General features: G+C 42.5%; 2 protein-coding genes across 5 annotated transcripts in view; one reads left to right on the top strand and one right to left on the bottom strand.

The window, feature by feature from the left end:
- Positions 1–12,603, bottom strand: part of zdhhc8b (zinc finger DHHC-type palmitoyltransferase 8b) — a 60,810-nt gene extending 48,207 nt beyond the window's left edge. The window contains exon 1 of the mRNA XM_041042807.1: positions 12,361–12,603. Within this exon, the coding sequence (XP_040898741.1) occupies positions 12,361–12,464 (104 nt within the window). The 5' untranslated portion in view covers positions 12,465–12,603. The remainder of the gene's footprint in view (positions 1–12,360) is intronic.
- Positions 12,604–13,487: 884 nt separating this feature from the next.
- pgam5 (PGAM family member 5, serine/threonine protein phosphatase, mitochondrial) lies at positions 13,488–17,947 on the top strand. 4 transcript variants are annotated; one of them, XM_041041743.1, is made up of 6 exons: positions 13,488–13,995; positions 14,532–14,698; positions 15,360–15,485; positions 15,783–15,871; positions 16,811–16,944; positions 17,374–17,947. In XM_041041743.1, exons 1-6 carry the CDS (start codon positions 13,766–13,768, stop codon positions 17,522–17,524), a joined length of 897 nt encoding a protein of 298 aa, XP_040897677.1. In that variant the 5' UTR covers positions 13,488–13,765; the 3' UTR covers positions 17,525–17,947. The 4 variants fall into 4 exon arrangements, with proteins under 4 accessions (XP_040897677.1, XP_040897678.1, XP_040897676.1 ...); XM_041041744.1 differs by having other exon boundaries at positions 13,489–13,995; positions 16,814–16,944; XM_041041742.1 differs by having other exon boundaries at positions 13,489–13,995; positions 15,777–15,871; positions 16,814–16,944.
- Positions 17,948–18,200: the final 253 nt, after the last annotated feature.

Below are 18,200 nucleotides of genomic sequence, written 5' to 3'. Positions count from 1 at the left end.
TCCTCTTTCAGGAAACTGTTCACCTGGGCTTTCAATCAAATCAGTCTCCCAACACTGTTGATGTAAGTTGTGGCTCCCTGATTAGTCATCTTTCCAGTTCCTCCTCTCAGACCTCTAAAACACCCCCAAAAACACGAGTGCTTCAACAAACCAGAAACAACTAGAAATTCTTCTCATATTAGGAAAGAAAACTTTGTTCTGAAAGTAAAAAATGAATGAGGTCTTCCAGGGAAGACTCACTAATAACAGTCAGTGTGCATTCTCATGGGGAGCTTCTCAATTTGCAGCACCCAGCGCATTAGTGCAGGCAGAAATATGCTTATAGGAATGAGGAGTGCAGTCGCAGATAAGCGCTACAACGCTGAATGATTTCATTAAAACAGAGCAAGACAGATTGTGCAAGGCAGGCTTAACCCACAGGCATGTATCAGAGGGGCTTCAACCTGCCACAGTGTGATGATGAAAACATGTATATCTTCCCCAGACAACTTCCCTTGTCACAAACTGAATGCAGAGACTCAATCATGGCATCATGCTTGGGGTTTGACAGATATGAATATTCTTATCGCAGGTGTCTGCGCAGCACTTGTCAACCCAACTGCTGCATCCTGCTCTTCGTGTTGGCAAAGACTTTAGGCAGATTAAAACTTCCAGAGAGGTGAATCTAGCCGAAAGAAAAATGTGAACTGACGCAAGCCGACATCTTCACAAAACACATGGCAGAGGAGGATGTGCAAGATCAGAATGTAAAATGAATTAAGGGGGGTAGCGCGCACAGAGCAGGGTATGGCCTTGTATAAAGATCGATAAAGCAAACTAATTGATATTCACAGGTTATCCTGCCCGATATTCAGTGATTCTAAAAGCCAGTGTGCTTTTGGGAATAATGTAAAGAGGTACATTATAACTGTTGCATTATTAAACTTCTGTGGGTAGAATGGAACTGGAGTTTCGGTCAGAGAAAGGAGGGGGAGGGGAAAATGTCCTGAAACAGAGCTGAGTAAATATTCGACTGGAACATCGACATGGTCCACTCTGAGCTGTCTGGTAAACTTAGCTGTTGCTGCAAGTTCACAGACATTGTACATCAAACAACACACAGCTGGAGCCCTCACTGGCAAGGATGGCACCCCGAGTAGTTCAGTTTGTAGCACTACTCAGGGTGCTATCCATGGATCTGTCAAACTCTGATATCAACTGGATACTGAACTTTAAAGCTCTGCTATTTTGCAGGAAACTGTAAGAAAACATATTATAGGAATTAAAAAATGGGGCAGTTGTTGTCAGTCTAGACTTGGTAATTGGTCCTCCATCACTGTAAGCAGGGTGGCCGTGCTGTCAACAGGGACTACTATTAAAACAATTTGAGGGATCAACTGGATTTGGCCGGGTGGCTAATAGTTCCATAGCAGTTTAATCAGGACTTTAGCAGTTATTCACACTGCTGAGGACGCACACGGTGGCTGTAGTAAAGGGGGTGGCGTGCTGTGCAACAGACTTTGAGAACAACAAAGACATGCTGTTCATGTCAGTTCTGATCAAATGCTTTTAGGCTGCCGTGGGTGCAACCAGGTCACTGAATTAGATCACTGTCGTGTGTACGTCGGATTAACGACGTCGGGAACTAACCAACCAACTAAGATCCTAATCTGGCGTAAAGTGGCACTGCTGAGTGGCAGTGAAACAGTAGTGCTCCCAGCGGCAACACCCAAGGGCTGTGTTTTAGTTCACCACTCACTTAGCTTCAGGTCTGCTTGTATTTTACACATTAGGTACAGCTTACTCGTGTCTGTGTAGACAGTCAAGAGTGTGAGGTTTCAGCTTGCAGTAAGTGTTTCACCAAAAAGGTCAGGCTCTGGGTTCCAACCCATCTCTCAAGATGAATAATTTTACTCAGTTCCCCCAGGAGAAGCAGTAAAACAAACAGAAAACATCCTCACTCTGATTGAGATAAGGCAGGATATACAGCCCTGCCCTAGGCCTTCAAGTTAAAGAGGACCCAAAGTGCTTAAGTTCCACCCATTAAGTTACTGTTGCCACCTCTGTCAAGCTTTTACTTCTGGCACAGCACATAGGCAGTGTGCAGTGATAACAGAGGCATCTCTAACATCTAAAATTCTTGAATGTCTGAAACAGTGGATTTCTGAGATCAGGCTTCAAATATTTAGCCAGTGACCATCAACTCTGCCAGCTGAAATGACTGAAAGCTGAAGACTGTTTTAGCTAATTAAGTTAACATTGGCTCCATGGGTTGGTAGAAAAGGTAGTCTCTGTCTTAAAAATAAAGCTGGGTTGGGTTATGGTTGTACAGTGGCAAATTCTATATTTCTTAAGCGGAAAGTGCAAAAGTTAGGGAACCTCACTTAGTCAGTACATTGGTGATTGTGGCCTAAGAGCTCAATTTGAACTTCATCTGTCCACAGAACTTGTTTCTATAACTACTCTGGCTTATCCAGATGTTGCTTCGCAGACTTCAGAAGTTGACGTCTGTGTTGAGGTCGCAGGTAAGCTTTCCTTCTGATGTCTCATATGCATCAACAAGGCATGCTGAAACAGTGCACCACCACTCATGGGGTTTTTTGCTTTTGCTTTCTGCTCAGCAGATGTGCAGTTTTATCGACAGACCTGCTGTGTCTGCTCAAGCTATGATTTGGCAATCGCTGTTCAGGAGAGGGGTTTAGCAAACCCGCGACAAGAGGTAAAATAAACCAAAAACATCCTCACCCTGGAAGAGATAAGGCAACGAATACTGAACCACCCTACACACTGCCCAACAAAAACATTCAGACCAACCAATTAAATTAAGAGTGCTATAAGTAAATAGCATTATAGAACCAGGGAACAACTTTGTCATCATACATGATTTACTGTAGTCACTGTGTGCATCACTGACGATCACGTATCTGAAAAACTATGAGTGAGAAGTAAAGAATTCTCTACTAATTCTCAACAGATCCAAAGTCAAACTTCCTGTCCTTGTTTTTCAGTCCCAGATGGAGCAACTATGACTCCATCAGCTGTACACGGATAACACTCCCAAAATTTGCAGGCTTTTCTACAGAATTTTGCACACTGCTGTGCCAAAGAGAACAGGGTAGCAGAGGAAAACCTCAGCTTTCTGTCACAGACGTGGTCAACAACTTCCTTCCCCAAAATCAAGAGTATTAATTCACAACACGTCTTTTAATTCTCTGTCAAATTGTGTAATAAAAATAGCACAGCTGCGTAAGTGGGTCTCTTTTACTTGTTTGAAAAAGCAACAAGAGCTAAATAAAGTCAATTCAGGTATTAAAATACAAATTGAATCCACATTCAGACTGCAAACTGTGCTCAGACTTTTCAAAACTAGCTTCAAGAGTCACACTCAGGGACTGACTTCTCTCCATATGACACTAAGAAACTATATTAGGAGGAAGTGGACCTGGAATCCACAGAGAACGGTGAGAGCCTGAGGGCTGAATACATTCGTCCATTGTGAATTAAACCTAATTTAAAAATATCCCCACTGTCAAACATGATGCCATTCTTTTAAACAGACAAAGATAACACAGTGACTGATTGGAGCATAGTGGCCCACCTACTAACTGGTTCATGGTGACGCTTCACTGGGCTTTACTTTCTGTCTCTGCACTCTAGCTGTAGCTTAGCATATTGGCAGGGGATTAACGGCCAAATAAACCTGCTTGGTCCTGCATACATAAAGCATAAATCACAGGGCTGTATTTGCTTATTCTTTCTTACTTCTTATTCTTATGAGTTTCGGTGCCAGAGTTTACTCATGAGAGTGGAGGATGGAGAGTGGGTGAAAACTAAAAAAGGTGAAGCTTGGGTGGAAGGCAAACAGCAGCTAATGCACGACAGTGCATTTTCAGAATTAAACCATTTCTGAGAAGATAAAGGTATAAAAAAAAGTACAGCAGCGTTCAGGGATTTGTACATAAATCTATAAGCAAAAAAAGGCCATTTCTATATATAAGTAAATGGGTTTTGGCAGATCAAGCTGTGATAAACACTAATATAAAACTGATGCCTATTCATAAACTGTATAGAGAGGTTTATTTAGCATGTGACAGACATGACAGGATAAGGACACTGATACAGTGAAGTACAAAGGGAACGAATAAAAGTCGAACAGAAACAAATCTGGCTGGAGCCTCCTGGATCCATGGCTTCGAAGACAAATGCAACCACTTGTATTTATAGATACACACACACACACACAGTACACAGATATATTAGAACAGAATTAGCTTGGAATGTTACTTACATATTATTACCTTCTAAGGTGATATGGCTCGATACGTGTTAGCAAACAGTTGAAACAGTTGCTTATTTATGCATTGAGCAAATACAGACTGGGTTTTCAGGTGTGAGGCAGAAAATCAAAAACAATGAGCTGCAAAATGCTAAAAGCCTAAAAGTGGGTAGAAACTGACTTTATTGGCACCCCCAGTGATTGTACCAAATACTACTGGCTTTAAGTTAAAAATGTAGATATCTTTATTGGTCTACTGTAGCTCAGTGGTTCAGCTCTACTACACAGATGAATGAGTAGGAGCTTTGTTTGATGTGCCCTCTCATCTCCACTGACTTCTAAAATCACTTCCCTAAAAAAGTGGCAAAGATGCGGAAGACCTGTCTTTATAATCACAGAGTCTATCTGCCTGCTCTCCTCTGTGTCTCAGCGATGGACACAGCTACCCTCTTGTAAACATTGGGAACCTTGGCTCGTTGCGGACTCCTTCATCTCTCAGAAAGCCACTCCAGCCGAGGGTGTTAAGACGCAGAGCTCTGTTTCTGCTTATTACCAGTCATGGTCTCCCTCTGGCAAAACAACATGAGGGGGAAACAGGGTGGAGACACCCATGGAGGGAGAGGCTGGAGGTCTAAATTAATCCCACATGTTCCCCAAGAAGAGACTTTCCAGGCAGCCTCAACTTATTCAGATGGTGGGAGGGTGGTGGAGTACAGCAAAGTCTGAGAGCACCTCGCTGCACTTTCCCGCACTTTTCGCCCACACACTGCTGTGCACTGAATCCACATGGATCTATTTAGCTCAACTATGGCATCACAAGGCACAATTTACTTTTTTGGCAAGCACCAGAGCTCCAGAAACTCACTGCTTCAGAGAAACCAAAAGGATTTAAATAGACATAGAGAAAGGAGCAGAGTCACGAGTCGCAGTGGGAAACAAAAAGAATCTAAACGTTCCTCCAGTTCGATTGATCAAGCTTAGAAATGACACATTTGGAGATATTTGAGACATTTCCTCCCTGTTCTTAGAGGCGTATTATATCTGTCTAATTCATGCATATTACAAAAGTTACATAAGTTCAGAGCTTAGTACAAAGAGGCCAGGATAATTTTAGAAAGAACTGATTTCTATTAAAGCTCAACATGTGCTAGAAACAGGCACATTTCAATTTCTTTATCACCTGCTGTTGCAGATTAGGATGGTCATGCTTTTATTCATTTATGATAATCATGCTAATCTGCAAACATTATTCTCACCCTGTTAAAGACGTGGTCTTATGCAAATGATCTTTACTCCAAATTAGGACTCAGTGATAGCCATTTAGATCATTCTACAGAGCAGATTTATTTTGAGGAATTATACATCTGTTTCAGAAACAGTACTTTGCTCTTTGGGATTCTTCATACACATACTTAAACATACACAGACATTTATTTACTTGACCACAGCTGCTCTCTTGTACACTCAGCTAAGCTCATTACCGATCAAATATGATCATCAACATTACAGAGGAACCAAATCAGGAAAACTTGCAGTCGACCTGAAGCTTAATGCAGTTTTAATTTGGCACCAGTTTATGTTGGCGTGGCATGTAGTGTAGTCAGTTGCCCTGCTCAACGACGCATGGTAGAGGGCCAGGGAAGAGGATCTGTCAGCATTATCTTAACCTAGTTGTCGAGCAGTGACAGGAAGGCTGGGATGGAATGAGATTAGATGACCTGGTCTTTTATTCTCTGGGCCTCTTTTACTCATCAGTACGGACAGAGACAGACTGTATAAAAACTCTGCCAGCAACCTGCTACTCAAGCATACTTGAACCTTGATGAAGGGAAGACAAGCTCATGATTACTTTTTGTCTGAATTTGCCACTAAACTACAGGTTAGGGCTGACTATGGCTGCGAGCAGGAGAGGCGTTACTCCCCACAAGTGACCACAGAATTAATGCTATTGGTGAGATAACAATAACAGAAAAAAGATATTAAGTACTTGAGTTTTTCTGTGGTTCCCTTAGGATTCTTTACAGGGCCTTTGTTGGACTCCTGACCTCTGATGAGAACCACTACTCCATAGCTTTACTCTGAGAGGACACAACAGCTGGACATACCATGCCTTAAAAGACAAGATGATATATGGTAGTTCCCTACTACAGAGGACAGGACAGGTTTGTGTGTGTGCATATCTTGAATGTATTAGCTGTTTGGTAATGGTTTGCTCCAAGCCAAAAAAAATGTCCCATTCAGAAGTCCCTCAAGATCCACACTCTGTTGGATCATTATTAGATCAGAAACTCACATTTGATCCCATTACTGTCAAACAGTCAGCGGCTAAAAATATATGAGCGATGGAGTCCAGATTCAGACACTGAGTTCCCGCTGGAGTAACACCACAAGTTATCCTCCTTTCTCCGCTGTTTCAAATGAGTCTTTGGGGTCCAGTCTTAGACATTTTCAAACCATCAACAAAACACACTTGCACTACTTGACAAATTACAATGACAAATTTCTAGATACAATTCTGAAATAGCTGTTTGTTTTCCTACAGTTGTGGTGAATGTAAATACCTTTCTGAATTCAGAAAACACTTATGGTACTCCAGAGAAACTGAAGAGTGAGGCCTTTTAATTCTAGCACAGGGTCTGGCTACATAACTTTTTCAATGCTGAACCTGCACATAAGGGGTGTCATAAAGCAACAACTGACACTGATATATAAATGCCATTAGTTTCGCATGTATTTGGCTGTAAGGTACAGGCCAAAATTAAATTTAGAGGAGATTATGGTGTTAAAAGAAAAGCTAACAGAGCCCCAAATTTATTACAGCTCATCTTAATGGAGACATAAATATCTGCAATATCTTTCATGGCAACTACACCACACTACAGCAAAATTCAGGAGATCACCAAAGTCAAAGATTCATCCTCTGGGGAACATTAACATCTGTATTCAAATGAATTCGGCTACACTGACCACTTTCTCATTTAGGGACTTGATGGAATTCTCTCAAGGACACCTGAGTCCCCCCAGACCTCCACTCTGGATCCACTGGACCTCTACCAGTGGTATGTGCTTAATAACTACAGTTTAGTTTCTGAGTAGTAATGTTCTACATTATAAATGGAAACAACACGATGCTGGTTTAAACAGAATATCTCAGATCTGAGCTTCTTGCTGGTATCAAAGAAACTGAAAATTCAAAGGAGTTTTGCTTCTGTATTGATGAAATCAGGACAACGGGGGGATGGGACACAACGCAGGAAAGAACTGTTTGTAAGTATAAATACTTCACAGTTAATAAAGCCAGTCACTCTGATTTAACTGTGATATTTTAGAAAATATCACAGTTAAATCAGAGTCTGATATTTTAGAAAATGGAGACAGGGTTTTTTTTTAACTACCTCACCATGGAGCTGCTCTGTCAGCTTTGACGCTGTAAGGCTGCAGGGGGAGGGGACTGGTCCATCTGTAATAATATTACAAGTTGGAAGAGCACCTTGTGGTAAACCATAAACCATAATAAGACTGAAAATTAACCGTAAGCCACCACACAGACTAAAAATATGCTGTCAAAAGCTTTAGGTCAATTTATAACTCTGGCCTTATCTGCTGCATTAGCTCAAAGTGAAATAAGGCTCCCTCTCCATTCATTATTGCCTGTCACCTTAAGTACCTTCTGAGAGCAGAAGTGACACAACCCTGCACTGCCATTGTCAATCTCCAGGCCCTCACTCCCAGGTGCTGATGGATGAGGACCTACAGAGGAAATTACATCGTTATCTAATCTGACAGAGCTGGGCACACCGTACCTACCTGCTACCCTGCTACTGGTTTTTATCCCCAGTGAAAAAAAGAAAAAAAAATTAAAAGAGCAGATATCTCTACAAACCAGCAGACTGCACTGCATGGATTTTATGAATAGGCCAAGGGGATATGTTGGCCCCTGTGAGCTTGTACGTCTATCAGCTACTTTTGGCCTCGTCAAGATTATCAAAGTTTTATCCTGTGTGTGACATAAGCACAGGATAGCTCCACATCCACCTCAGCTGAGGGGCTGAAACCTAATGCTGTGACAGTGTGTGAGGACAGAGTAGGACATGTTGAAGACGAATACTGACGAGTTTGCCTTTAGAGCTAAAATTTGCTACTCCAATGGTAATTATGGAATATTTCAGAAAAATGCACTTGGACCTTGCAGTTGTGCAAACACGTCCTGTTGAAAGCCCTGTTCACTTTCTCCGTAGGCTGTACATGAGTATCACATCAAGGAGGCAGAGATTCTTTGGTTTCCAGATTTGATAGGTGCTTGTTCATGAGCACAGGGGATATTGATAACATGTCAGTTAGTGATTTCCTCCCTCTGAGAAATACCCTGCCCTTGCAACATCTCAACCTTGGCAGTATATCCTCAATCACACATGTAAACAAACTAAACCCAAATCAGTCCCAGTGTCATATGAGCAATATTTAAAACAGGCAGCCAAGACGATCTTGCTCCCACACCAAACGAAAACTCAACGAGTTAAACCAACAATTCATTTAACTACAGTGAAGCACGGGGTGAATCGAAGCCACTAACGTCACACAGGAGGAACGCAAACGGGCTCTAATGGACACTAATACCAAGCAGTGAGGCATTAACGATTAACAAGCTTGTTAACCGAACCCCTTGACAAAAAGACGACAGCAGCTCAGCATACATAATCACACGCAGGACGCGGATTAGGATCAATGAACAAACATTCAATTATACTTTTAGACCTTCAATTACTAAGATTCGGAAAACCGTGATGTTACATACATCAGAGTGAAGAGGCGGAAAGGTGAATGCTTACAGAGGGCGGTCACCTCAGTGGGAGAAGTAAGTTTACCCACACCACTGGACTTGGCCATATTATTGTTGAATGTAAAATAAATTGCATACAGTATCAACAAGGGAAAATAGAAATATGAATAAAATAACTCTCAACCCCCTCCTTTCCATCTCTTGACGTCACTCTCTCAACTAACGCACTGGAAATACCTCTTAAAAAACCTCCACAAGAAATTCAGTGTGGAACGCAAATGCAAAACAATGCATGCTTTAGGATCTGAATGAAGTCTGATTCGGTGGACCTACAGTGAAAAGGAGGAAACAGATGTGGAAGCTGAAGATTAGATTCCTGTGAGACCCTTTCTCGTGCACAGCTCTGCTCTCAGTCTGGTGACATGCTGGTTTTGAATGCCACCACTGACTACCTCTCTCATAATTCACCCCCACGCTGCAAAAACTGCTGAAACACAGGTCTTGTCCAGATGATCGGTTGATTGATCCGCACATTTATCCATGCGTACCCTGAAGTCTGGACTATTAGGCTTGGCAACAAATGATAATGGTCAGTCTGGCTGTTCTATTTCCAGGACAGGTTATTCATTTGGCATATGGTCAAGGGCAGTGATTAAGCCATTCTGAGGTCTGCCTTACTAAAAAGGTAGAATAAAGCTCTGATAAAATGCAGCCATACAGAACTGGGACACATTTAGACATCGTGAGAAGTCTAAGCTACTGTGTAATAGATTCTTATTATAGACCCAAAATAAGGCTGAGATAATATTATGATGGCTAAACCATGACTAAAAACGTAATTTATCTTCAGTATTTTTTATGATGAGTCGTGGTCATGCCGTGAAGATATAAATAATTCTGTACTATCGTGTTCTAATTCAATCTCTGTGGGAAACACAAACTGTCAGGCGTCAGTGAGCCAAACACTGCGGACAGTGTGTGTGAGCCAGGACGAGACCCCAGGTCTCATCCTCTGTTACCCATATGACACCAAGTGGCCTGCTGGCAACAGTGAGACCTTTAACACACTGCGGCCTAAGAATAAAAAAAAGATGTGTCCCTGGTGCTCTGCTGTACATGACTGCATATGAGGGAGTGGTATAGTTCTTTAGTTTTAACCCTTGCATGTCTTACTGTGTGGCTGTTAAACAACAAGTTGGTAATATGAAAAATTTGAAATTTCCTACTGTTGCACCCGTTCCATGTTATTCTGGTTCAGAGACTTTGGATAAAAGCATACCGCTACTCTGTGGCTTGTACAGCAAACATGTAGCTTTGCACTTCAGCCACAGACAAGGCCAGACTGAGTTCACCATAATAGATGGAATGGATGTGTGTTTGAGAATGAGGAGGCATGGCCTAGTTTGGACGTGCACTGCTCCCCAGGGGGTTCCATTATACGTGGCTCAGTCCTCTGGGCCTTTTACTGGGAAATGAAGGAGCAACAGAGTAAAGTCTTAATCCTCACCCTTGAACCATCTGCTGGTGGATGAACCTTAAAGTGTAGAGCGACCTGAAACCCAGCAAAAGAAGGACTGCTAATAATTTTTTTAAAATATGGGCAACAAAAATTCTGACTTCTGCTATTTGGAAACAATATGACTGAATTGCTCATCTCAAATCATAATGCATTCACTGTACAATAAGCCTTGTGAATCAGGTGATTTGCTTATGCAAAGCCCCAGACAGTACATGGAGGAGTGCTGGGATTTTTAAAGATACAACCTACTGGCGCATCCCACAAACACCATATGTTTCCTTCAGTCTCGGTCATTGACCTGAGACTGAGAGTGCAAAACCACTCAGGGTGCAGCTGAAGCATTTTCTGTGTCTTCATGTACTTGTTTTAGTTGGGCCAGATCTTGCACTTACTGCATTTGATTTCTTATGTTTAAGTAGAAAAAAATCAGCAAGTGATTCAGAGGAGAAAAAAAGCAATAAATGATTCAAAGGTTCAAATTAACATTAGACCCACAAAAGCTTATAACCGGAGACATGTGAAGGAGATTATATGTCCCTAAAATTAAAGAAATAACTTCTTGTGCCATAGTAGTGAATCATCTGTGCATCCAACATGTTTCACATTGGCAACTGTGACATATGGTCTTCAAAGCACTGTCAAACATCCCACCCTCAGAGGGCGAGGAATCACACTCAGCAATTTTAATCTTCCGCAGATAGACAGAGTCAACATAAAATAACCTATCCCTTGTCCTTGTTAGTCTACATCAGAGGTTCACAGAATGATTTTCAAGTGCCCTCAAGGTTTCTTGCGAATGTGAGATTGAGCATGACATTGATTTCACTGATAATTCATTCACCTCAGGGGTTTAGCAGTAAAGAAAAATGTATGTGGGAACGATGATTTAGACCAGAGGCATCACTATCTCTGCTGTCATCTCCCCTTGCTACAGCGTCAGCTCTGGATTTAAATCATAGCACTAACTTTCCCATTTATCAGGTGGAGGGGTACGGGATGAAAGCCTTCCTACTCGGGGGTCCCTGGTATGATTGTGATGCTGGCTGATAGACTGTGTGACAATGTAATCATCCTGATTGCAGTGGGTGTGGATGGGCCACTGTCACCAGCTTGTCAGAACACTTGAATTGAATTAAAATCTGTTTTTGAGAGAGTGATGGTCTGTTGGTCTTGGTCACAGGTTGCCTGTAAACCTCAGATGATCAGATTTTCTCCGAAGGGAAACCTAAATCAGGGTCTACACCCTAGGTGGGGCACGGTAGTAGCAGTGAAATCTAGTTGGGGACCCCTGCAGGACCCCTGCTTTGGGAGCCTCTTGCCTACAGTGATTATAATGCCTGTTATTCTAAGTGGTGTGACACTGTAACTATCCAAACTGAGTGTGCATGGATCAAACACACCGGGCCAATGCAACCATTTTAATTGTATCAACAACTGCCTGCGGCATTTCTTCAATGGAAAGTGAGTATCTGCGGCCTAAGCTGAGGTCTCCTGCACGACCATAGCGTTTTTAAACTTGCACGGCTTATTGGAAGTTTGTCTTGCAGGTATTAGGAATGGTCTGTCTGAGGCTGCACAGCAAGGCAGCAATCAAAGGCTGCTCTTTGCAAACCCATTTCAGATCCGCTACGAGATTCCCCGATGGGACAGATATATTCCCATAAAACCAATATTCCCCCTAAGTGACTGAATCCACCCATGCAAACTTCGAGCAGCAACCCACTCTTGCGTGTGCAATCTGAGGGCACACGGTGTATGAAAATCCCGGCATGCACTGAATAAGAACAAGAAGCGGCGCAAACTTACGTGAAAACGAAAAATAAAGTGGTCGAACCCACAAGGAGTGTGGCAGCAGTGGACACTGGGATGTATTTGGTGGGTTTAAATCTCTTTCCAGCGCTGTTGGGCATTCTGTAATTTCCACATTCCTCAATTATTTATTCCGATTGGAGTCGCATGTAGAAAAAAATGATCCAGTGTCCAGTATATAGGCCTTTCTATGGCTATGAAAGGTACAACCAGTCCGCTTTTGCTATCGTTGAAGCCGCATAGATCCTAAGATAGTGAGGCAGGAATACATGGAGCTCTCTGAAAGCCTGGAAATCCCACCCTTACAATCCAGCCCACTAGTGAGGTCACTGAACCGCTTGAAAAGGTGGAGCCTCTCTGCAAACCCTGCAAGTGTCTTCTGAAGAAAATTCCCTGAGCTATATTGTAGATTATTTCACATTTCATCGGGAAGCACTATTCACTGTGCAGTCATTATTTTTTATCCGGGAGATTTCGCTAATATTTTAAAAGAAACGTTTTCCCACAAATCGTCAAACCATCGTGATGTTTATTAAATCAATTTAATCTCAAAATGTGTCTCAAAGTGTAGGATGAGTCGATGTTTTCGTGATTTGGAGGTTGCACTGCAGGTAGCTCCAGGTATGCAACGTTCCTCGACGGAGGGAACTAAACCAAACTCCATTTAGATTCTTGCAGTTTCGTGTTGCTGTTCTTCCCTGCAAACGTACCCACATGATCAATCCAGGCATAGCATATTTTAGAGTGTCTACTTAAACTCTTAATTTCGGTGCAGTCATAGTTTACCAATCAGTACGTGTTTATATGAAAATACAGTTAAATTGACTTCACTTGTTCCTCTCGGCGTCTCCTGACATCAGAATAGCCTATGGAAAACAGCAGGAGAAATTATATTTAAATTGTGTGTTGATTTGTGCGGCTTTAAAGTATAAACCGTACCAGCATGTGGCCCCACTGAAATGTCTCGTTGTTGAATGGAGTTTGCAGTGCCTTTTCTACAGAGAGCGGAAAATATTCAGCGCCACTAGTAGTTCTTACCATAGGTTTAGAGATTAGAGCGCCCTCGTGTGGCTCACTTAGGCACTTTTGCGAAAGGCGAAAGAGATTTCTTTTGGCTCGGAGCGGCCACCGTATGTTTGTAGGAAACTGAACAGATTAGCTTGCTGTGTGTTGTGCCGACTGTAGTATTAGTTTCTATTTAAACGCCTCCGCCCCGTAGGTATTTGTGGCACAGAAAATAATTTGTTTCCACTTGCTGGAGTTGGAGATAACAGCAGAACACCATTTAGTAAAACAAAGCCATACATTTGTGAAGAGAGATAACGTTACACCTCGTTGACGGTAGGACCGTTAGGCTGAGCTAATTAGCTAGCATTAGTTTTCGTCTTCGGCGCCTCGCAGGATGTCGTACAGGAAAACTTTAAAACTTATTTGTGGGTTCGCCGGAGGCTCTGCCGTGTTGGTGTTCGCGGCTGCCGCTGCCGACTCCCACGGATACTTCGGAGAGCAGCGCGGAGACGCGGCCAGTCGGTGGTCGAGATTTACCGTTCTTCGAGCTGCGCAGCCGGCGTGGACACCTGCCAACCACACACCAGCCCCGACTGGACATGCCTGGGACTTCAACTGGGACAAGTATGTGCCTCTACACGCGTTGTCTCTTAACTGATTATTTGAGCGTGGCTACTACCGTCGTATTCTCTCCATTTTCCACTTTTCACATTTGAATGGATGGAACACTACTCCAAATCTCTGTCAAATATCTATCAGTTTAATAGACAGCTATCCACCACGGTGAAATTTAGGTTTATTTGGGTGAAAGAACATATTTTACTCATTGTAATGTATTGCTAAATTGAATTGCTGTTTTGAATGCTTGCCGAATCTAAGGTTAGACCAAGAGGATTTGTGAGATGTCACGATCCTTACTCCTCGAGCTACACTATTGCTGACAAGCCAGTCAGCTATAAATAGATATTTTTTTTTAAACAGTTTGGCACAGGGGTTCTTCTAAACAAGATCCATGAAAGTTCTATTAGTTTAGTTATAGTTCCACGCTCCCACGCATCTTAAATCATAGTTGTGTTAACCCAGATTTTCATGCCTCACGGTAATCACCTGAGACAAGGCCACTCCTAATCCCAAGATCACGTCGTCTTAACTCTGTTCAGGAGAGACCCATCTGTACTGTCCAATGGGAAGAAAAAAGAGAGTGAGGACCCCAGCTCCGAGCAGGACAACGGCAAACCCAAAGCTACACGCAACATACTACTCATCAGACACTCCCAGTACAACCTGAGCGGGAACAGCGACAAGGAGAGGATCCTCACTCCATTAGGTCTTGTTATTCAGTGGCTAGTTAAAGGACCAGTGTGTAGGATTTACGGGGATCAATTGGCAGAAATTGAATATAGTAATTATAATTATAATCAAGTTGTCATTTGTGTATAATCACCTGAAACTAAGAATCGTGTTTTCGTTAGCTTGGACTGAGCCCTTCATATCTTCATAGGGAGCGGAAGCTACGGCTGTGGCCGTGTCCCGGGTTGATTTAACATATCAGCGATGTGATTCGCTCTTCACGTGGTAGATTCGTATTTCCGTGTCCTCTGAAAAGAGGTCCCCCTCCTCTTAGCCCACCATGTTACAGCGCTGTGTCTCTACAGTAGTCCAGAACGGACAAACCAAACACTGCCTCCAGAGAGGGCATTTTGCCTTTTTACGTTGCTTAAAGGCCACCGTAGCTTCTCCTACACGCTTGGAAAGGGAGGGGTTTAAATTTAGGTGCAGTCTGCAACCTCATCCCTAGATGCCACTAAATCCTACACACTGATCCTTAAAATTGCACTTTGTTACTTGGAAGGTACTGTGTACCACACAGCAGTCTGGTGTGTAATTTCTTTTATCCCTTCTCTTGCCTGTTGTCCCAACCAAATTTTGCCCAACAGATCTGACGGACCAGTCATTTGTTGTAATGACAGTTGTGTCTCCACTTTCAGGTCGTGAGCAGGCTGAGTTGACGGGCAAGAGGCTGGCAGCACTGGGACTGAAGTATGATGTCCTGATTCACTCCAGCATGGCCAGGGCCACAGAGACAGCACATATCATCAGCAAACACCTTCCAGGTAGTGAATAGCTGCCACACTGCCTCTCACTGCTGCACTGTCAGACACCCAGGCTTCATAGGTTTACTGCTATTAACGTTTCAAGGTTAGAAACTATACAGCTCCATACTTGAACTCATATTTGCATTTGACACTTTCTGATTCAGCTCTGTTGAAAAACATTTGCTATCCATATCTTGTGGATTTTTGTTGTTCCTGTTAATGTTTTAGCAACCATTTGCAGTTGATGCAGAAGTGTTGAACATCACAAATGTATATTAACATTTTTCCTCTGCCCTAAACGTCATATGGGTCCAGGAGTGGAGCTGGTGAGCTGCGATTTGCTGAGAGAGGGTGCACCTATCGAGCCGGTTCCACCCGTCACTCACTGGAAGCCCGATGCTGTGGTGAGAGAAGCTACAGCCCACTCTACTTTTAGAGATCAGATTTTCTCTAATTGCATATCCTTGTTTAGGTAACTCTGTGCTACCCACACATCTGTGCAAGTGTCCTGTCAAGTGCTTGTTTAAGCTTACAGTTGCAAAGATCAGCCAATACATCGGTGCAATGCCACAGGAATGGACCACTGAAAGAGTTAATTTCCAAAATGCCAATGTTAAAGGAAAAGCTGTGGATTAATCTTTTTATCACATTTTATTTATTCAGAAGGATTTGCCATAGTTAGATTATTAATTACCAAGTGTAATTAGTTGGTACTGGATATTTTATTACTTATGACTTTTGTAGTTTTGTTAGTTTTTCACAGCTTTGAAAAATAACATGGAAAAAACTCAACTGTAACAGTATGTGCTTTTCCAAAAACACTGCCATGTTTGCTCTGGATAATTTGTGAAACTTGTTACCTTCAGGAGAACATGGTCGTAAGGAGGACTGTTGACAGAGAGGTCTGTGGATTATCCAGAGGAACCAGGATGTTGTTAATAGAAAGACACATTGCTGTTGAGTTTTTATCTTGGAAAACTTCCATATAAAAGAAGAGCTTAGAACACAGTAGCACCATGACAGAAAGACATAATTGGACTACAATGTTTTTGTGTGAAAACAGCATGATAGAAGGAACAATCCTATAAACATCTTAATCATTACGGTCTTACTGTAAATGTTGGACACAGTTGGATTATTAATATGAATGTAAATGGAGCCACTGAAGCCACTATCAAAAGGAACGTTTTCCGTATGGTTGGCCTTATTTTGGAATGAAACTCTTCACACATTCCCTACAGTGTACAGCAGCATTGTGTATTGACTCTGTACTGACTCAGGGGTGCAGACAGAACCCCTTTCACATGACAAAGGTGGCTTTCAACTTCTCTGCCGTCCTCTAGCAGTACCATGAAGATGGAGCTCGCATTGAGGCAGCCTTCCGCCGCTACATCCACCGGGCTGACCCCAAGCAGAAGGAGGACAGCTATGAGATCATCGTGTGTCATGCCAATGTCATCCGTTATTTTGTCTGCAGGTTTGTGTCGCCGGCGGGCACGGTGGTCGGAGTGGTGTGGTGTGGCCAAAGTGTGGCCCCTTGCTTTGCTAACCACTGTGTTTAAACTATGCTGCAGTTTTGTCTCGTAGGATTTTAAGATTGGATTTGTGCTTCAGTTGTGTCACTGTGCTCTTTATGGCAAGGAAAAGGAAAATACCTTTTTTGTGTAAATATTGTAGCTGCTGCATAAAGCTTTGTGCCTTTCTCGGTGACCGCTTGTCCTGTGCTTCAGATTTAAAGGGATATTTAGTAAATTTTTAATTAGTAATGAGTTTGATATCTTTCAAATGACCGATTATTGGACAATATCGCAGACACATTGTTGAAAAAGCTACCTGTAAATATATCTGAGCTTCAGTACTCAGATGCTCATCCTCAGCTGCTCATGTAAGTGTTTTGTTCTCTCAGGGCCCTGCAGTTTCCTCCAGAGGGCTGGTTACGTATGGGCTTGAACAACGGCAGCATCACGTGGCTCACCATCCGACCTAGCGGCAGGGTGGCCCTCAGAACTCTGGGAGACGCAGGATTCATGCCCCCAGACAAAATGACACGGACCTGATGCCCCCCCCCTCCACACACACACAGACACACACACACACAACCAGTTTCTGGGACTCGGTTGGCCGCAGGGTTGCAAAACTCAGTTTTCTCCTTAAGTGTCTTGACAGTTATTTTTGATGTTATTATTTTGTAACTGAACTACCATCATGTAATGAGAGACTGTGGTGATGGTGTTGTGATTACTTCCGTGCCATAGAACGCCAGCAGAAGTGATTAACAGCTGCATAGCTACTCCTCCTGAATGTAACTGAGGATTTTTACACAAGTGACTCATTTTTAAACCAAAAAAAAAAGTTGTATTTGTATAGCTGATGGTAATGCAAATCATACTGTTAGCTTTATATGTCATTACAGTGTACTGAAGTGAGGATTATGTGTTGTATAGTGCAGCTGTAGTAAATAAATTACAATTATGAATGCATTAGTTTCTTTCCATTTCTTAACTGCCACAGAAACGACTGAAGAAAAGCACATAGACACATTGGCAGCAAAGTAGGAGTGATGTTTTATTGATTAGTTGAAAGCAAATGAGATCTAGACATACAGAAAGAGAATTCACCATTAAAGTTAACTTTTTAATAAAGCACAGAATGCTAGAAGCACAAGAAGCATGTCTTAAGTTGTTTAGGTGCATTTTTGCAAAGTTCCACATTCATAAACATTCAGCGACCAGA

The sequence above is a fragment of the Toxotes jaculatrix genome, chromosome 7 (assembly GCF_017976425.1).
Source record: "Toxotes jaculatrix isolate fToxJac2 chromosome 7, fToxJac2.pri, whole genome shotgun sequence".
In the NCBI taxonomy this organism is placed as follows: domain Eukaryota; kingdom Metazoa; phylum Chordata; class Actinopteri; family Toxotidae; genus Toxotes; species Toxotes jaculatrix.
Note: the sequence above shows the minus strand (reverse complement) of the source record. Positions and strands in the feature narration are given on the sequence as shown.